The 18,808-nt window shown below is 55.7% G+C and overlaps 1 protein-coding gene across 1 annotated transcript in view; it reads left to right on the top strand.

Annotated features, from left to right (window-relative positions):
* The window catches only part of CNTN2 (contactin 2), a 25,124-nt gene extending 8,230 nt beyond the window's left edge, over window positions 1-16,894 (top strand). The window contains exons 8-22 of the mRNA XM_077772036.1: window positions 4,807-4,943; window positions 5,418-5,547; window positions 7,677-7,827; window positions 7,952-8,079; window positions 8,401-8,576; window positions 9,114-9,234; window positions 9,698-9,856; window positions 10,271-10,420; window positions 12,636-12,706; window positions 12,977-13,211; window positions 13,458-13,570; window positions 14,880-15,066; window positions 15,399-15,511; window positions 15,969-16,137; window positions 16,567-16,894. Of these exons, the coding sequence (XP_077628162.1) occupies window positions 4,807-4,943; window positions 5,418-5,547; window positions 7,677-7,827; window positions 7,952-8,079; window positions 8,401-8,576; window positions 9,114-9,234; window positions 9,698-9,856; window positions 10,271-10,420; window positions 12,636-12,706; window positions 12,977-13,211; window positions 13,458-13,570; window positions 14,880-15,066; window positions 15,399-15,511; window positions 15,969-16,137; window positions 16,567-16,676 (2,150 nt within the window). The 3' untranslated portion in view covers window positions 16,677-16,894. The remainder of the gene's footprint in view (window positions 1-4,806; window positions 4,944-5,417; window positions 5,548-7,676; window positions 7,828-7,951; window positions 8,080-8,400; window positions 8,577-9,113; window positions 9,235-9,697; window positions 9,857-10,270; window positions 10,421-12,635; window positions 12,707-12,976; window positions 13,212-13,457; window positions 13,571-14,879; window positions 15,067-15,398; window positions 15,512-15,968; window positions 16,138-16,566) is intronic.
* Window positions 16,895-18,808: the final 1,914 nt, after the last annotated feature.

Genomic DNA, 18,808 nt, shown 5'->3' with positions numbered 1-18,808 from the left:
GGGGGGGGGGGGGGGGGAGGCAGGCATGAAAACTTCATTTATTCAGCAAATTCGAGAGACCGGGGTCTAGATCTGCGTGTGCCACAGTCTTGCTCTGTGACCATGAGCAAGTCGTCCCCTNGGGGGGGGGGGGGGGGGAGGCAGGCATGAAAACTTCATTTATTCAGCAAATTCGAGAGACCGGGGTCTAGATCTGCGTGTGCCACAGTCTTGCTCTGTGACCATGAGCAAGTCGTCCCCTTTTCTGGGCCTCTCTTTCTTGAATTATCACACAGGACTTGTATAAAAATGCCCCCAAGGGGGTGCCTGGGGCGCTCAGTTGGTTAAGTGTCCAACTTCCGCTCAGGGCATGATCTCATGGTTTGTGGGTTCGAGCCCTGTGTTGGGCTCTGTGCTGACAGCTAGCTCAGAGCCTGGAGCCTGTTTCGGATTCTATGTCTCCCTCTCTCTCTGACTCTTCTCTGCTCACGCTGTCTCTCTCTCTCAGAAATAGATAAAAACATTAAAAAAAATTTTTTTTTAAATAAAAATAAAAATGCCCCCAAAACAACCCACACATGCTCTACCCACCCAGAGCCTTCCTTCTTCCCCTAAACTCCATCCCGCCCCCTGTTTGGGTCCAGCAGACATTTTCAGAGCACATTCGCTGTACCAGACTGAACCCTCCTACAGACCCTGGAAGGTGAGTTTGTATTCTTTCCATTTTACAGGTGAAGATGTTGAGGCTCAGAAGAGGTCTATAACAGCTGATAAGAGACCAAGAGCCAGAGCACTGGCCATTGGCCGGAAGGAGCATTAATTAGGCTCCAGGGACAAACATTGTCTCTCTTCCTCCTTAACCGGTGGTTTCCCATGCGCCTCACACCCTGCAGGCCGGCTGCCCCCACCCCGAGGGCCCCTGCATCTAGAACTCCCAGCAGCTTTTACAGTCCTCACTATCCTGTCCCATCCTTTAGTACCTCCCTCCCTGGGCTGCAGGCCCCTTGAGGAAGAGGGACCGTGTCTTATTCCTTTTCGCAACATAGTCTAGCCCAGTGCCGGGTACACAGCAGGTGCTCAATACCTGAGTGTGGCATGAGTGATTGACACAATGAACTTGGCCAGCCGGAACCAGCCCAACCCTCTGAAATTCGAGTTTCAATTAATTAAGATGAAGTAAAATTTAAAATTTGGTTTCTCAGCTGCACTGGCCACGTTTCAAGGGCTTGACAGCAGGTGGCTTTGGCTACCGTAGTGGCCAGTGCAGAAAATGGAACCTTTCCATCATCGCAGAAAGTTCTATTGGACAGCAGTGTCCTGCCGGGCCCCAGGCCTGAGGCCACTGGTGCTCTTCCCCGACCTACAGCTTGGAGTTCAGCCCGGGGATCCCCGGCCACTTTTGGGCCTGTCTTTGAAGATCAGCCCCTCGGTCTGCTATTCCCAGAAGAGTCCACTGAGGAGAAGGTGACGCTAGCGTGCCGTGCCCGGGCCAGCCCTCCAGCCACCTATAGGTGAGACCCCCCCATGGTGGGTGCTGGGAGGCCCTGGGCAGCCGGGAAGTTTGGCCTCACAGCAGCCCTGCCACCAGGCTGGGTCCAGGAGGGTCTTCTCTGTCCCTGCTGCAGGTGGAAGATGAATGGCACCGAGATGAAGCTGGAGCCAGGGTCCCGCCACCAGCTGGTAGGGGGGAACCTGGTCATCATGAACCCCACCAAGGCCCAGGACGCCGGCGTCTACCAGTGCCTGGCCTCCAACCCCGTGGGCACCATCGTCAGCAGGGAGGCTGTGCTCCGCTTTGGCTGTGAGACCTGCAGGGGTGACAGGATGCTCCGGGGGTGGGGGGACGGGGGATAGAGAGCCGGGGAAAGTGTCTGGAAAGGGCAGGTGACTACTTCCCGGGGAGGTTGAACTGCGGGAGGCCCCCAGGCTCGGAGATGGTGCCCGAGTGCCGGATCTTTACCTCCAGTTCTGCAGGAGTTCTCCAAGGAGGAGAGGGACCCTGTGAAAACCCACGAAGGCTGGGGGGTGATGTTGCCCTGTAACCCACCTGCCCACTACCCAGGTGAGTCGGGACCCTGGCCCAAGGTTGGACAGAGGGCGCAGGAGGGGCTTTGAGCCACTCAGCAGAGAAGGGACGAAGGAAAAGGTAGTGAGTGACCTTGGACGCACTGATCCCTGGGTCCCCAACTCAAAATGATTTTGTGTTTCTGTTGTGAGTCTGTCATTCTCTAGCTCGGTTCCCTGCCTCCTCCTTCAGACTGGGAGCACCCCGAGGGCAGGAGTAAAGTCACATCTTCCTTCTGGGTCTCCCCTCAGCGCCAGCTCCAAGCACGGGGCTCTCAGAACTAGGTCCAGGGATCCCCACCAGCACGCTGAGGGCTCCCCCCCATAGCTGCCCCATCAGCCCAGCGCTCCACGGTTTCCTCAAAGCCCCCACACCCTACATAGGCCTGTCCTACCGCTGGCTCCTCAACGAGTTCCCCAACTTCATCCCGACGGATGGGCGTCACTTCGTGTCCCAGACCACGGGGAACCTGTACATTGCCCGGACCAACGCCTCAGACCTGGGCAACTACTCCTGCCTGGCCACCAGCCACATGGACTTCTCCACCAAGAGCGTCTTCAGCAAGTTCGCTCAGCTCAACCTGGCGGCGGAAGGTCAGGGTTGGTGGGCGTGGCAGGGAGGAGCTGAACCGGTCAGCAGACACTGGGAAAGAGGGTTCTCCCCTGGAGGCGGTGAAGAGCGGCTCTGCTTGCAGAGGCTGGGGCCTGGGGCCTGGACCCTCAGACCCCTGGCCAGGCCCCCAAGGGGAACGGGGGTCAAGAACGAGTCAGCTCTGAGCTGTGCTGAGACCCTAAGTACCGAGCCTGTATCATTTGCACCTGATCTGCAGACTCCCTGTCTCCCCAGACACGAGGCTCTTTGCACCCAGCATCAAGGCCCGGTTCCCGGCAGAGACCTACGCGCTAGTAGGACAGCAGGTCACCCTGGAGTGCTTCGCCTTCGGGAAGTGAGTGGTGGAGGAGGGGGCGGCAGGCCAGGGTACAGCCTGTCAGAGCCCCTCAGGGGCATGGGTGACCCCTGGGAGAGGGCAGGTGGGGTCCCGCTCGGTCATCCTGGTACCCTTCGCAGGGTCTAGCAGAGCACCGGACCCGCAGTGGATAGTGAGCACCACTCACTGAGCACTCTCTCTCTCTGAGTGAGGGCGCCATGCACACCAGGGGCCTGACACACAGCAGGCCCTCCCAGCAATGCATGCCAAGCTCAGACAGCTAATGCAACACCCCAGGCTGAGGGCAGGTAGCCCAGGGTATGAACCCCAACCTGGCATGCTGGGTTCAAATCCCAGCTCTGTCATTTGCTGGCTGGGAGACGATGGGTAAACTACTTAACCTCTCTGTGCCTCTTTGTCCTTATCTGTACATAGTAATAATCATAGTACTTCTATGTGAAGTGCTTAGCACAGGGCCTGGATTTAGTAAGTGTTCTATGAGTGCTGACAGTTATCTTTTTAAAAATTGGGATAGAAATCTCCTCTCCTAGAAGAAGGATTCACTGGAACAGGGCTAAGCAAAGAGCAGGTGCTCAAACAAATGTCTGTAGAACAATTAATGTGATTTGTACATCGGTCCTCTGTTCCCCAATATCTCCTGTGGTTACCCAGGATGTCCACTGCTTTGTGAATAGTTATCGGATTTCCAGAAAATTCATATTTAAAGCACATGAGAGGGTAATAAGTTAACCCTTTAAGAGTCACTGATAATTCAGTCCATTTTAGTACACAGGATACTAATGACTACAGCCCTTTTGAAAAGCAGAGGCAAGGCCTTGTTGGGGAGAGCGGGGAGGGGACCCCATAAAATCCCAAGTTACAAGCCACTGCTGAGGAGGGCAGTCCCAGAAGAAGCATGGTGGTCAGTGCAGGGTGGGAGTGGGGAGAGCAAGTCAGCTTCAGGGTACAGGCCACACAGAAGACCAAGTTCACGGGTGTCACAATTATTGCAGGGGAGAGGAGGAGAGAGAGGGGCCCTACTTCCTGCCACTTTCCCACCTGTGCTCTGAGCCTGTCTGGAAGAGGCCCCTCCCTTCCCTCTTGCCTCTCTCCCTCTGTCCCCTCCCAGACCCGAGTCCAGACCCTCGTCCACATCCCCCCCTGCCCGGCACTCAGGAGAGAGTCTGTGTGTGAGAAGCTGCAGGCACAGGGCCGTCTACCCAGCATAGCAAACCCGCTCTGGCTTTGTCTTCCCCACCAGCCCTGTCCCTCAGATCAAGTGGCGTAAAGTGGACGGCTCCTTGTCCCCCCAGTGGGCCACAGCCGAGCCCACCCTGCAGATACCCAGCGTCAGCTTCGAGGATGAGGGCACCTACGAGTGTGAGGCAGAGAACTCCAAGGGCCGCGACACCGTCCAGGGCCGCATCATCGTGCAGGGTACAGAGCTGGGGTCCCCTCTCCCCCAGCCTTCTTCACTCTTATCCCTGAGGAAGCGGATCCAAAACTCAGGGAGGGACCGGGTGGCCCCTTGCTTAAGCCTTCTTGCCCCAGGGTTGCACTGGGGGTGGGAACAGAAGAAGCTAGAGCTTTAGTCAGGGTTGCAGAAAGCAATGGAAGGCTTTAAAATGATTTAAGTTGCTCAAACAGCCACTGGCACAGACACGAAGTGCTGACCTTCAGCCTGCGTCTCACAGCCCCCAAACCCTTTCCCGGAATGCTGATGGCGCCCTCTGCTGTCTGTTACAGGAACTGTAGCCCTGCGATCCTGGTCCATTGTGAAAGGGGGGCTCCTCTCAGCTCATCCCCAGATCTTTCTCTCCCTTGCTCCCCACAGCTCAGCCGGAGTGGCTCAAGGTGATCTCCGACATGGAGGCTGACATCGGTTCCAACCTGCGTTGGGGCTGTGCGGCGGCTGGCAAGCCCCGGCCCACAGTGCGCTGGCTGAGGAACGGGGAGCCTCTGGCTTCCCAGGTAGGACACCCGGGGCTTCCTGCACACCAACCTGGTCCCCTCACCTTCCAGACTCCCCCCACCCAAGCCTGTACCACCATTGACAGCTTCTCTGGGACAACGAGGGCGCCTTGGGTGGCTGGTTCTAGGTGCTTCTTTCCACCCCAGATTCACATGGCCACAGGCTGGTCAACTGGCTAGGGTCCTGACTAGAGGTTCCAGAGACCTGGATCCAGGCACAACCCAGTCACAAAATCACTGTGCTGCCCTAAGTAGGTCACTTCGTCCCTCTGGCTGCAGTGTGCTGATATGCAGGGGGGTGGGGGGGGCAGGAGGCCTGGAGAATCTCAGTCCTAGGACTCCAGGAGGCCCCGGAGGACACAGGGCATATGAGCCCCTCAGTAGGAAGTGCCACCTAGCATCTCTGCTGCACCCGCCCCTCCCCCCTAGTGCGCCAGTGGTCCTGATGACCCCACTCTGCCCTCTCCTGCACAGAACCGCCTGGAAGTGGTGGCTGGGGATCTGCGGTTCTCCAAGCTGAGCCTGGAGGACTCCGGCATGTACCAGTGTGTGGCAGAGAACAAGCATGGCACCATCTATGCCAGTGCTGAGCTGGCCGTGCAAGGTACAGGGCCCAGGGAGGCAGGGGACACCCACAGGGACACACAGGCGGGTGCTTAGGAGCTCTGAGTGCTGGTATTTTCCTTTCTTTTTCTTTTCCTTTTTCTTTTTTTTATTTCGGTTTATTTATTTTGGGGGCGGGGAGGGGCAGAGAGAGACAGAGAATCCCAAGTAGGCTCCATGCTGTCAGCGCAGAGCCCGATGCGGGGCTTGATTCTACAAACTGTGAGATCATGACCTGAGCCAGAATCAAGAGTCAGATGCTCAACTGACTGAGCCACCCAGGTGCCCCTGAGCTGTGGCATTTCTAAACACACGCTGGTGGCTTCCCTTAGTTTTCCAGCGCCTTCCGAGTAGAAGACAGGGATTTAAGAAAGGAGAGGAGACACTAGGTTGAGTGCTTCCGGAAGACGGAGTCCCTTACTTGTTCCATATCCCGGCCCGGCTACAGTGTTTGCTGCAGTGAAAGAAAGGTGGCAAAAGCCATTGGAAACCAAGTCAATTTGATGTGTATTTAAACCAGTCACTTCAGCTATGTGAACTTTGGCAACTTAATCTCCTTGTGTCTCAGCTTCTTGATTTATAAAATGTGGGCAATAAAAGTCCTGCCCTGATACTGCTGTTCGGAGGATTTAATGAGATAGAGGTAAAGAATAAAAGACCTGGCCATCACATAACAGATGCCAGCTGGCGCTGGTGTCCTTCATTGAGTGACTTGAGCTCATGGGGCCTTGGTTTTCTCATCTGTAAAATGGATATAATGATACCTATCTCATCAAATTGGAGTGAACGTAACTAAGACTCATGCATTTCTTTGTTCATATGACAGTATTTATTCAACAGCTCCTAAGGAGTGAACGTGAAAGATAGTCACATATCTTCAAGTATTTTACAATCCAGTTGAGAAAATCAAATAATTAAATAAGCTGGTTTTGGACAGCCATAAAAAATACAGTATAAAGAAAATCTAGGGGCGCCTGGGTGGCTTGGTTGGTTAAGTATCTGACTTCAGCTCAGGTCATGATCTCATGGTTCATGCCTTCNTCATGGGGCCTCGGTTTTCTCATCTGTAAAATGGATATAATGATACCTATCTCATCAAATTGGAGTGAACGTAACTAAGACTCATGCATTTCTTTGTTCATATGACAGTATTTATTCAACAGCTCCTAAGGAGTGAACGTGAAAGATAGTCACATATCTTCAAGTATTTTACAATCCAGTTGAGAAAATCAAATAATTAAATAAGCTGGTTTTGGACAGCCATAAAAAATACAGTATAAAGAAAATCTAGGGGCGCCTGGGTGGCTTGGTTGGTTAAGTATCTGACTTCAGCTCAGGTCATGATCTCACGGTTCATGCCTTTGAGCCCCACATCAGGCTCTCTACTGTCACCGCAAACCCTTCTTTGGATCCTCTGTACCCCTCTCTCTGCCCCTCCCTTTCTCTTTCTCTCTCAAAACCGAATAAACATTTTTTAAAAATCTAGCAGAGTGGTAGGAGTAAGGTGGGGCCAGTTAGATGGGATGGTCAGGGGAGACCTCTCTGAGGAAGTCACATTTGGGGTATGACCTGAGTGTTAACAAGGAGCCAGCCATGTGAAGATCTGAGGGATTTTTAAGCAAGACAAATGGCAAGTGCAAAGGCCCTGAGGCAGGAACAATCTTGACAACCTCAAAGGACAGCAAATGGCCCAGGTGACTGGAGCATAATAAATGAGGGAGAGTGGCATGCGATGTGAGGGGGAGGCAGAGTCCTATTTGTGTGCCAACCTTGGATTTCATCCTGAGTGCATGTTTAAGTTTCATAAAAGCTATGCCAGGCTGCTGGGTGGAGCAGAATATTATAGAAAGAAGGTGCAAAAACAGGAAGACCTCCTAGGGGGCTTTTCAATAGTTTGGCAGGAGACTTGGTGGCTTGGACCAGTGTGGTGGCAGTGGGGGTGGGGGCGGGGCGGCGGGAAGGGGCTGGATTCTGGGTGTGTTTTGGCGCTGGTGCTGCTGGAAGTCCCTCATGCACTGGCCTGGGAGGGGAGAGGTAAAATGTTCCGCGTGGAGTCAGGTGACCCCTTCATCAAGGGCAACAGGTACTGGGATTCCCTGGGTGACTGCAGGGCACTCACTTTCCTTCTAGCACTGGCCCCTGACTTCAGGCTGAACCCCGTGAAGCGCCTGATCCCCGCGGCCCGCGGGGGAAAGATTGTCATCCCCTGTCAGCCCCGGGCGGCCCCAAAGGCTGTGGTGCTCTGGAGCAAAGGCACCGAGATTCTGGTCAACAGCAGCAGGTACGAACCCGGCTCGACCCGGGGCAATCCTGCTCCTCCTCGTCCACCATGAAGGCGAGGCCCCTCCCCATGCCAGCCGCAGCGTGGCCCTCGGTCGGCCACACCTGCTTTCTCCTTGCCGCAGAGTGACCGTGACTCCGGATGGCACCTTGATTATAAGAAACATCAGTCGGTCAGATGAAGGCAAATACACCTGCTTTGCTGAGAATTTCATGGGCAAAGCCAACAGCACGGGCATTCTGTCTGTGCGAGGTGAGGAGTGTGGCTTGGTGGGGGGAAGGGGGGCTCAGCCACCACAGGGTCCCAGTCCCTCCTTGACACCCTGTTCTTGTGTTCCCACCTTCCTTTTGGCTTGGGTTTGGTTTTGAGGCTTCATTTGGGACCATCTCCCCACCACCATCCAGAATCCACTCCTGCCTCCGCTCCACACACTTGCGGGCTGCCGGGAGGTCAAGATCCTGTTGGCCGCGCTGCCTCTTCTCTCTCCTGGCGTTCAGGACACACCCCCTCACCCTGCCCCTGCCCGGGCCTCCTTCCTCCCCATCTACCCGGGGGCCCTGTTTTGCTTGGCAGACGCAACCAAGATCACTCTGGCCCCCTCGAGCGCTGATATCAACTTGGGGGACAGCCTGACCCTGCAGTGCCATGCCTCCCACGACCCCACCATGGACCTCACCTTCATCTGGACCCTGGACGACTTCCCTATCGACTTTGACAAGCCTGGGGGTCACTACCGGAGGGCCAGCATGGTAAGACCAGACGACCCAGAAGGGTTCTTCCCTTCTTCTGGACAGACAGGGGACCCAAGATGTCCTTGACCATGACCACCCCCAAAGCCTTTCCCCGTTCCCTCAGGAATGCCATGCATGGCAAGCTTACCCTTAGACTCGGAAGAACCACCCTCCCTTCGAAGGCAGTTCCCAGCGTTCTACCCAAAGGCCGTGGATTTAGGAGAGGGTTAGGGACAAATGTGGAATGCCAGGCACCCAGCAAGACTCCCCCCCCTCTACTGTTCTCGTTATCCTGAGCCCAGGGCAAATGACCTCGTTAACTTGGACCATGGCTGCCTGTCTTCACTTACAAACTGTTGCTTAGTCCCGTGGTACTAAGTGGGGGCTAGCTGATTCCACCCGCTGAACAGACAGAGACTCTGAGATGCCGAGGGGTCCATGGACATAATGGAGCAGGGGACTCCGAGCCCTGCCTCATGGCTCACAGCTAGTTCATTGCACCAGCCAGGGCTCCTTCCTCTGACCTCCACCCGCCCTCCTGTCCCCCATGTGCAGAAGGAGACGGTGGGGGATCTGACCATCCTGAATGCGCAGCTGCGCCACGGCGGGAAGTACACGTGCATGGCCCAGACGGTGGTGGACAGCGCATCCAAGGAGGCCACGGTCCTGGTCCGAGGTGATGGGGTTTCCCACCCCTCCCCCCACTCCCTCTGAGCCTCCCTCAGAAGGCTCTTCTGACCTTCACTCCTAACTCTCCTCCACTCTCCAAAAGCTGTGGGGGAAGGGCTTCTGAGATAAGTTCCAGGAGTCGAACTTATCCTGTGGTTTTTCAAAGGTCCCAAATGAATTGTAAAAATCCACTTCCCAAGACTGAAGAACGTTGCTGAGGCCAGTTTTCAAAGCCTAGTGCTGGGAAATCTGTACACATCTCTGTGGGAAGGCCTCTGTGAGCCCCTCCAGCCTTGAACACATCTTTTCCACCTTCCAACCCCCATCTGCCACTCGCCGCCCTCCCACCTCATGTGTGTCTGCTGCGCCCTCTGCTGCCGACTCTTGGTACTGCACCAGCCCAAGCCAGCCTGGCTGGCTCGAACTTTGAGGTTGCCCACTTCTGACCCAGTGTGCTCTCTGTGGTGCAGGTCCGCCGGGTCCCCCGGGAGGTGTGGTGGTGAGGAACATTGGTGACACCACCGTCCAGCTCAGCTGGAGCCGAGGCTTTGACAACCACAGCCCCATTGCCAAGTACACCCTGCAAGCCCGCACTCCACCTGCAGGGAAGTGGAAGCAGGTTCGGACCAGTAAGTGTGAGGCTCCACCTAGGCCGGTGCTGATGAGGCCTGGCTGAGCCTGGAACTTCAAAGGGGTACAACCTGAGGTCCTCTGCCTGCAAGGGGCTCCCGGGCCATTGGGGGAGGTGGTCACATGGCCGGCAAGAGAGTGGAAGAGAACTGGAGAAGGGGAGGGGCCCCGTCTGTGCCCTCGGAGCATTGGCAGATCATTACTGGGGCCCCCACTGATGCACACAGCACAACAAAGGCTCCCCGGCAGGGGAGTCTACTAGTTTCCCCATTATTTCTAAAAGACGTGTTGAGCACTGAGTGCATGGCAGGCACCACCGTGAGGGCTGGATATGATGAGGTGAGTCGGACCCAGTCCCTGCCCTTTCCGTCTGGACTAACGAGTGTGGGCACACTGACTTCGGTGTCTTGCAGATCCCGCCAACATTGAGGGCAATGCCGAGACCGCCCAGGTGCTGGGTCTCACCCCCTGGATGGACTATGAGTTCCGGGTCTTAGCCAGCAACATCCTGGGCACCGGGGAGCCCAGTGGGCCCTCCAGCAAAATCCGGACCAAGGAAGCAGGTCAGAGCTGTAGGTGTCTGTCCCAAAGAGCAGCAACGTCAGGGCACAGACCCAAGCCCCGCTTAGAGAGCCCCAGGCAGGCCACAGCCACGCGGAGTTCCAACCCTCCTCACCAGGCTTCAGACTCTAACACAAGAGAGGAGAAAGGGACGTGAGGCAGGCAGGGCTACTGCTCTGCACAACACACTCGGCCCTGGGCCATAGCCTGGGCCCGTGAGTGCTGCAAGAACCTTCTAGTCCAAACCCCTTGTTGCATTTTACTTTATTTTTTTGTGTGTGTTTATTTATTTTGAGAGACAAGGAGGAGAGGGAGAGAGCGAGAGGGAGAGAGAATCCCTAACAGGCTCTAAGCTTGGCACCTGATGTGGGGCTCGATCTCACAACCGTGAGATCATGACCTGAGCCCAAATCAAGAGTTGGATGCTTAACCGACTGAGTTACTCAGGCACCCCAAACCCCTCATTTAAAAAAATGAGCCAACCTGGGGCACCTGGGTGGCTCAGTCGGTTAAGATCTGACTCTTGATTTCAGATCAGGTCATGATCTCACGGTTCATGGGATCAAGCCCCACACTGGGCTCTTTGCTGACAGCAGAGAGCCTGCTTAGGATTCTCTCTCTCTCCCTCTGCCCCTCCCCTGCTCCCTCTCTCTCAAAATACATAAATAAACATTTTTAAAAAATAGAAGTAAAAAAAAATTGAGCCAACCTTACCACTGCAGGTGAATCTACAGTTATCTCAAAATAAAAGGTTTAAGTATTTTTTAATGGAAAAAATTGAAGTCTGGAGAAGGAAAGTGTCACACTGGCAGAGCCTGGACTTTAACTGAGGACCATGGGCTGGTGGGCAGGTATCCCACCTAGCAGTTCATGAGCCGCTAAAATCAGTTAATGCGGAAGGTGTGTGTGTGTGTGTGTGTGTGTTTGTGTGTGTGTGTGTGTGTGTGTAGGGAAGCAGTCAGTGTCTTTAAGTCCTTTAGGTTGTTTCTTTGGGAGGAGATGCAATGGACAATCTTCCCACAAGTTCCCTGAAAGGCAGGTGGGTGTCAGAACCTGAGTGGGGGAGGCAAGGGAGAGAACCCAGGAGAGGAACACACACCCCCACACACTGCCTCTGAGACATTCACAGATAAAGGTCCAGATGACCTGGGGTCCTGCCTGAGACTGGCAAGGACCTTGCCCACCCACCCAAGCCTCCCACCCTTGATATGTAGTAAGGGTCCAACTTCTTGTGTCCCTTAAACATGCTTTCCCATGGGCCCCAGGCCAACTCTCCAGTCAGTCGACATTTTTAGCTGGTACCTCTCCTGAGTAAGGAATTTGAATGAATTCCTTAAAGAATCAAATGCAGGGTAGGGAGTGGTCTCCATTCTGGTATCCCAGTTGGTGAGCCAAAGACAACGATGATGCAAAAGAAAGATGATAGGCTTTGAAATCCGAAGAATTGAGTTCAAATTTGAACTGTGCCATTCATTAGCTGTGTGACCTCAGGCAAGTCACTTAATTGCTCTGAGCTGTTAAGCACCCCTTACAAGGCCCTCAACTACAGTCATCAGAATCGAGTGATAAGTTTCCCACTGCTGTGTTCTCTGCAGAACTGTTTGACCCTCTGCCAAGTTACCCCCCTGCCAAGATTCGTGATCTAATTAAATGGTCTTGTTTTAATATCGGCTGTGTTGAATAACAGAGACAATTAGGGAAATCTGCCATGAAAGGAAAAATAATAATAAAACACTTTGCAACCCCAAAGAAATATCTTTTGCAATAACTCCAGCTCTGGATTATTCTTCCCCTTATTTTAAAGCAAATTGGAGTTGTCTGCTATTTAGTTGAAACTGACTAGAGAGAAGACAAAGATCATTATGGAGCACCTGCTATTCCAGAGCATGGCCTGTCATACGAGCCTGACACTGTCCTGTTTGATTGTATCCTTCTTACAGACCTTTGAGAGAAACATTATTATCCTCATTTTATGGAGAGGGGAATCAGAGGCTCAGAGAGGTTAAGTAAGCTGCCCCGGGAAACACAGGTAGTAGGTGGCAGAGATGGGATTTGATGTCAGGTCTGCCTTGACTCCAGAGCCCACATCCAGAGGACAAAACTAGAGCCAGTTTGAAGGGATGTCCCCATCCTAGTCTGCTTCACAGGCACAGACTGAGGCCTCTGCCCCCTCACTGCCCATTAACAAGCCACATCTGTGTCCCTTGGCCCCGACAGCCCCCTCAGTGGCACCCTCAGGACTCAGCGGAGGGGGTGGAGCCCCTGGAGAGCTCATCCTCAACTGGACGGTAAGCTGCAGGGACAGAGGACAGAGATGGTCCTTTCCTTCCGCCCCCATCCTGACTCATCTCCAGATTCAAGCAGCGTGTAGAGAGGACCCAGACAGAGCCGCCGTGCATCCCAGAGCAGGCCACATCCCGTCCCTTCCCCTCGCACCCACCGCGGCACATGGTGTCCCGGGCTGCCCCTCTTGGCGAAGGCTGGGTGGGGCCGGAGGATGGGCAGGGAGACGCAGCCACCACGGCCCCTCGCCCATGCCACGCGCTCTTGCCCCCCAGCCCATGTCGCGGGAGTACCAGAACGGAGACGGCTTCGGCTACCTGCTGTCCTTCCGCAGGCAGGGCAGCACCAGCTGGCAGACAGCGCGGGTGCCCGGCGCCGACGCCCAGCACTTCGTCTACAGCAATGACAGCGTCCAGCCCTACACGCCCTTCGAGGTCAAGATCCGCAGCTACAACCGCCGCGGGGATGGGCCCGAGAGCCTCGTGGCGCTTGTGTACTCTGCTGAGGAAGGTGGGAGGCCCCCTCCGCACCTGCCGGGCCGTGGGGTGGGGGTGGGAGCATGCTGTTCACACCCTGGCTCGATTCCCCGCTGGGGGGTGGGGGGGGAACGGCACCTGGCTGTGTTCCTAGCCCTTGCTCCCTTCTGTCCCCCTCAGGCCTGGGAGAAGGAGGAGGGAGGGTCTCTGGAAAGGGCTCTGTTTCTGTAGGAAACAGGGAGGCCTGGGGAATCCAAGCCGGTTCTGTATCAATCCCCAGAGCCCAGGGTGGCCCCTACCAAGGTCTGGGCCAAGGGGGTCTCATCCTCAGAGATGAACGTGACCTGGGAACCTGTGCAGCAAGACATGAATGGCATCCTCCTGGGGTATGAGGTGAGCACTGACCTGGGGCCCGGGGAGGAAGGGGGGCTGGGTCCCCTCACAGCTCACTAGTCATTCGTCCTGGGGTCACTCATTCACTGATGCAGTCTGTGCCATCCTGGCCATGCAGCCTTAGCCAAGCCCCTGTGGCTGATGTCCAGCGCAAAAGACTGACCCACGGACAGCCTTGAAGTGAAGTGCTTGCCTAGAGCCAGCACTGGAAGCCATGCGAGCCCAGGGGACGGGGAGGAGGAGGTTCTGGGAGTCGGCCTGCCCCTTTCATGCCAAAGCCCGGTTAGCCTCGTGTTCTCAGCCTGCAGAGAAGAGCATGGCCCCCTCTCTGTGCCCGCTGGTCGCCCTGTTCCTGGGAACCGGGGGCTCAGCAGACTCTGTACTGAGCTCTGAGACCCGAGTGACTCCCCACTGGGGCACCTTGTGGGGTGGACAGAGAGCAAGGGGGAGCACCAGGAAGGGAAGGAAGGACGGGCAAGAAACGTCACTGCGTAAGGGAGAAGGGTCCGGTAGGGATCCCGGTGATACCTAGCTCTGGCTTGGAGCACAGTGGGCGAGGCAGGCCCCACCCAGGAGGTAACACCAAACTGCCCTTGATGTGGACAAATATTTAACAGATGGTTTGCATATGTATTGGGCAGCCATTATAAGCTCATGGGGCAAGAGGGTGTGGGGGGGACTGCTTTGTAAGTAAAGATATGCATTTTGTATTCTTTAAATTAAAAAAATTAATGTTTATTTAGGAGAAAGGGAGAGTGCGAGCAGAGGAGGGGCAGAGAGCAAGGAGCAACAGAGGACCTGAAGTAGGCTCTGTGCTGACAGCACAGAGCTCAGTGTGGGGTTTGAACTCACAAACCTTGAGATCATGACCTGAGCTGAAGTCAGACACTTAACTGACTGAGCCACCCAGGTGCCCCTGCATTTCATATTCTTTAGCACGGTACCCCCCACCACCCCGGGATTCCCTGAGATATTAAGTGGGGTTGGGTTCCCACAAGCCATCACTGGGTAGAGTCTGTGCCCATCCCCACGCATCACCCACCCTCTCACCGCCTCATTCCTCCCATGCACTGAGCACTTCCCTTGGACAGGGCTCTTTGCTGGGCACCGAGAAGGCAGCCGCGACTCGCACTTGTCCCTGCTGTCTTGGAGCTCATGATCAGAGCCCAGGTCCTGAGACCCGAGACTGAGTCAGGGGGATCAGAGTGAGCAGGAGAGGAACAGAATGAAGGTGGCCAGGGCTAGGGTCAGGATAGCCCTGAGGTTTGGGACCTGACTGCTGACCCTAGGGTACCCCTACCCCCTTCAGATCCGCTACTGGAAAGCCGGGGACAAGGAAGCAGCCGCTGACCGAGTGAGGACAGCGGGGCTGGACACCAGTGCCCGAGTCACTGGCCTGCACCCCAACACCAAGTACCACGTGACCGTGCGGGCCTACAACAGAGCGGGCACCGGACCCGCCAGCCCTTCTGCCAATGCCACCACCATGAAGCCCCGTGAGTCTGTCTTCTGGGGCTGCGGGTGGCTCTAGCACCACTCTTTCCCCAGCGATGGAGACAAATGCTCTAGCCCACAAACCCCGCGCTGGACAGAGACAAGGCAGCAAGACACATGAAAAGAGAGAGTAGAATTCAGGGCCGCTGAAGCACCTCTCCCTTCTCCAGCCTTTGGATTTTCATGTGGTTTGTTTCTTAGGCAGCTGAGATAGAAGGTTCTGGGTATAGGTCCTGTTGGGGCCAGACACTTAGAAAAAGGCTGGCTTAAGGCCAGGGGATGGCTGGTGAGGAATCATTTGGAACGTTTCCCAACCTTCTCCCTCTCCCGGCAGCTCCACAGCGGCCTCCTGGCAACATCTCCTGGACCTTCTCAAGCTCAAGTCTTAGTATCAAGTGGGATCCTGTGGTTCCTCTCCGAAATGAGTCTGCGGTCACAGGCTATAAGGTAAGGAAGGGATCAACCGGGCATTAAACGACAGGAACAGCGATCCATATTTCCAGGGGACACAGGGAGCCGCAGTTTATAGTAAGAGCGCTCGGAGTCCGACTTAAGCAGAGTTTGTGATCGTCAGAGCCACAAAATACACGAATGGCTTGTAGCAGAGACTTAAGAGAGGGGGCAGAAGGCTTGACTGCGGGAAGGCAGGGTTCAAGGGGGTGGGGCGGGACTAGGTGAAGTCCAAGGGTCCTTCCAGCCTAGGGAGTCAGCAAAGACGGTTCAGCTGCTCGCAAGCTTTCCTCCCATCATCGAGGAGCTTGTTCAAGAGCCAGGCCCTGGTCAACGGGAAACAGGAAGGGCAAGGACCGGAACCAGATGGGCTCCTCCCAGGGCCCAGAGCTGGGGGAGAGAGAAGAATCGGCGGGTGTAAGTGAACTCTCCGTGGCTAACGTGCATCCCACAGATGCTGTACCAGAATGACTTGCACCCAGCTCCCACGCTCCACCTCACCAGCAAGAACTGGATAGAAATCGCGGTTCCTGAAGACATCGGTCATGCCCTGGTACAGATTCGGACCACAGGACCTGGAGGGGATGGGATCCCAGCAGAAGTCCACATCGTGAGGAATGGAGGTGCTGTCTTTCCCCCGAACCTTATCCCCCCGGAGTATCAGGGTCCATCTAGATGCCTGACAAAGGAATCATTCCCACCCAGACCAACCCCAGCCAGACGCCTGGGGGAAAGGGGAAGGTAGGCGGGAACCAAGTGTAATAGCGTTGGAACTGCCAGCCAGCACCCCCCGCCAGCCCCAACATCCCCGAAGGCCACAGAGGAGTGTGTTCCTTTCATGGGGCGCAGGGCCAGTCTGAAGGCCACAAAAGCACAGGCCTTACAGCACGCTGTAGGAAAGGGCCTGAGAACACTTCCGGGCCCTAAAATGGCCCACCCCGAGTCTCCTTAGCAAAGGTCTGGATCCTGTCCTGAGGGTGGGGCAGGGGGGCGGGGCCGGCTGGCCCCGAGTCCACTGGACACAGTCCCGCTCTTCCACCCGCTGGTTTCAGGCACAAGCATGATGGTGGAGAACTCGGCGATCTGCCCAGCCCCGCGTCCCGGCGCCATCCTCTCCCCGTCCGTGGTGATGCTGATCCTTGTAGCCTACCTGGAGCTCTGATCATGGCGCCCTCCCCCCACCTCTGCCACAGCCGGACACCCACCTCTGATGGACGCAGCCAGCTGGCCCTGGTCCCTTCCTGATGCCAAGGTGGCCCCACACTGTGCCTGACAATGGCTGGTTTTCAATACCTATTTTAAACAGTGCCCTTTTCGTAGGAGGTAGGATATTTCATATTCTGCCACAGGATAGAACCCGCGCAAGGATTTTTTTTTTTTCTTCTTTAAGTCAAAAGACACCAGGCAGTGACTTCCATGATGATACTGAACCCTATGCCTGGGTCCTCCGGGGCGCCTGGATGGAAGCAACAAGCCCATAGGAAGAAGGGGGCTTGAAATGTGCATCTGCACATGCGGGGAGATGGACTCTGCTCCCTGACAGCGGAGTGTCTGGCGCGGTGGGAACACTGGACGCAAGCGCAGTAGGGCAGAGCATAGATATCGGCGTCCCTCAGCATAGGAACAGGGCCAAACCTGGGACAAAGACCTCCCCTACTTCCTCGAGGGGCAGCACAGCTGGACCCTGACATTGTCCTTGATGACAGCCTACGCAGGTGGCAGAAAACCGGTGCCTCAAAGTCCGAGGCCAGAAGCCAGAGCTTTGGGGGATGAGATTCCAGACTGTCGGGGGGTAAGAGCTAAAAGGGTTTGAGAAGTGGGGACACCTGGTGGAAAAGGGCATCAGGCTTGGCCCAAAGGCACAGTCCCAATGCAGGTGACGCTGCCCTCTTAGCCATCACTGCCAACCTGACCCTATGACTCCCAAAGTGACAGAAGCCACGACAGGTGGCAGAGTGACTAAAGGGCTTATCTCGGGGAGGTTCCCCACCCCACCATCCTGCACGGTCCCTCCAGGTGTGGACAGGAGACAGGAGACAAGCCTTGGGGGCCCACCCACTTCCTCCAGCTCAGCCTGCAGCCTCTGGGCCACCACCCTCCAGCACTGACTCGCTCGAGCCTGGGACAGTAAGGCGACATCGGTTCTGTATGCTCTGGAGCCGGGAGTCTTCTGAGAAGGGCAAAGGATACATGTGGCCCTGGCTCTCCCAGCATTACCCTGGACCACCTGGCAGGACCCGTCCCCCAGGCTGCCTCCAACGGCTCTTTTGCATTTTCCCGGAAGAAAGAGGCACTAATAAATTTAGGGGCGTCCTATCATGTGCTCTGGGTACATTACCAGTCACAGGACATCGGAGCCGGAGGAGGCTTTCGAGCCCAACTTGCCGAAGCCCCTCACCTTACAAATGAGGGAACAGAGGGGTTAGGGACTTCCCGAGGTCACACAGCCTGTCCGAACTTCCTATCCCAGGCCGTCTGTCCCGAGGAAGAGGGCAGTGCTGAATGGCTACTGCCTGATTAAGAAAGTGTTGAGAAGGGCAAAGGGCTATGAAAACTCTGCTTCAAGAGGTTCAGGTGGGGAGATCGGCATGGCTGGGTCCCAGCCCAAGGCACGGGCCAATGCCGGGAGATACCAATCCTTCGCCTTTCGAGCCTGGGCCCTCAACATACAGTGCTGGCTTGAAGCCCTCTGCCACCTTTACCCTTGCTCCAGGGAAAGGCACCCAAACAAGGACAGGGATTCCACAAATCCAGGCAGCAGTGGTGGCACAACCAGGAACCACCCCCCCCTCCCCCAGCCCATGCTGTGACAGGTGGCCCTTCACAAGGGCCCTTGTAGGGGATAGGCCCACCGAGGACCCCAGAGCCTGGCTTCTGTAGTTTACAGTTAGAACTCTATTTTGTTACGGGTTTTTAACTTTTAAGTCCTGCTCTCTTTTCCAGGGCAGGCTTATGTTGATGTTTACCCGCTACAATTTTTTTAAAATATCAGCTCACACCACTTCTCCGGGCTACTGCTGCTCCCATCCCCCGGCCCAGGACCGCCTCCCTGGAGCCACTGACCAAACCCTCCTCAACTGCTCCTATCCATAACCTCCCACCCCCCATGCAAGGTGCTGCGGGCTCAGCTAAGTGACTACATTCTGAACACAGAGACCCCAAGCGGTCTAGCACCCTTCCTGGTCCCCTGTGGCTGTGCGCTGGACTGTCCCCAGCTCTACCACAAGGGGGATGCTGAGGGTACAAAACCTGCTTCCAAGGTTTAGCTGAGTCCTGCCTCACTGCCTTGGGCTG

The sequence above is a fragment of the Crocuta crocuta genome, unplaced genomic scaffold (assembly GCF_008692635.1).
Source record: "Crocuta crocuta isolate KB4526 unplaced genomic scaffold, BGI_CrCroc_1.0 scaffold318, whole genome shotgun sequence".
NCBI lineage: Eukaryota > Metazoa > Chordata > Mammalia > Carnivora > Hyaenidae > Crocuta > Crocuta crocuta.
Note: the sequence above shows the minus strand (reverse complement) of the source record. Positions and strands in the feature narration are given on the sequence as shown.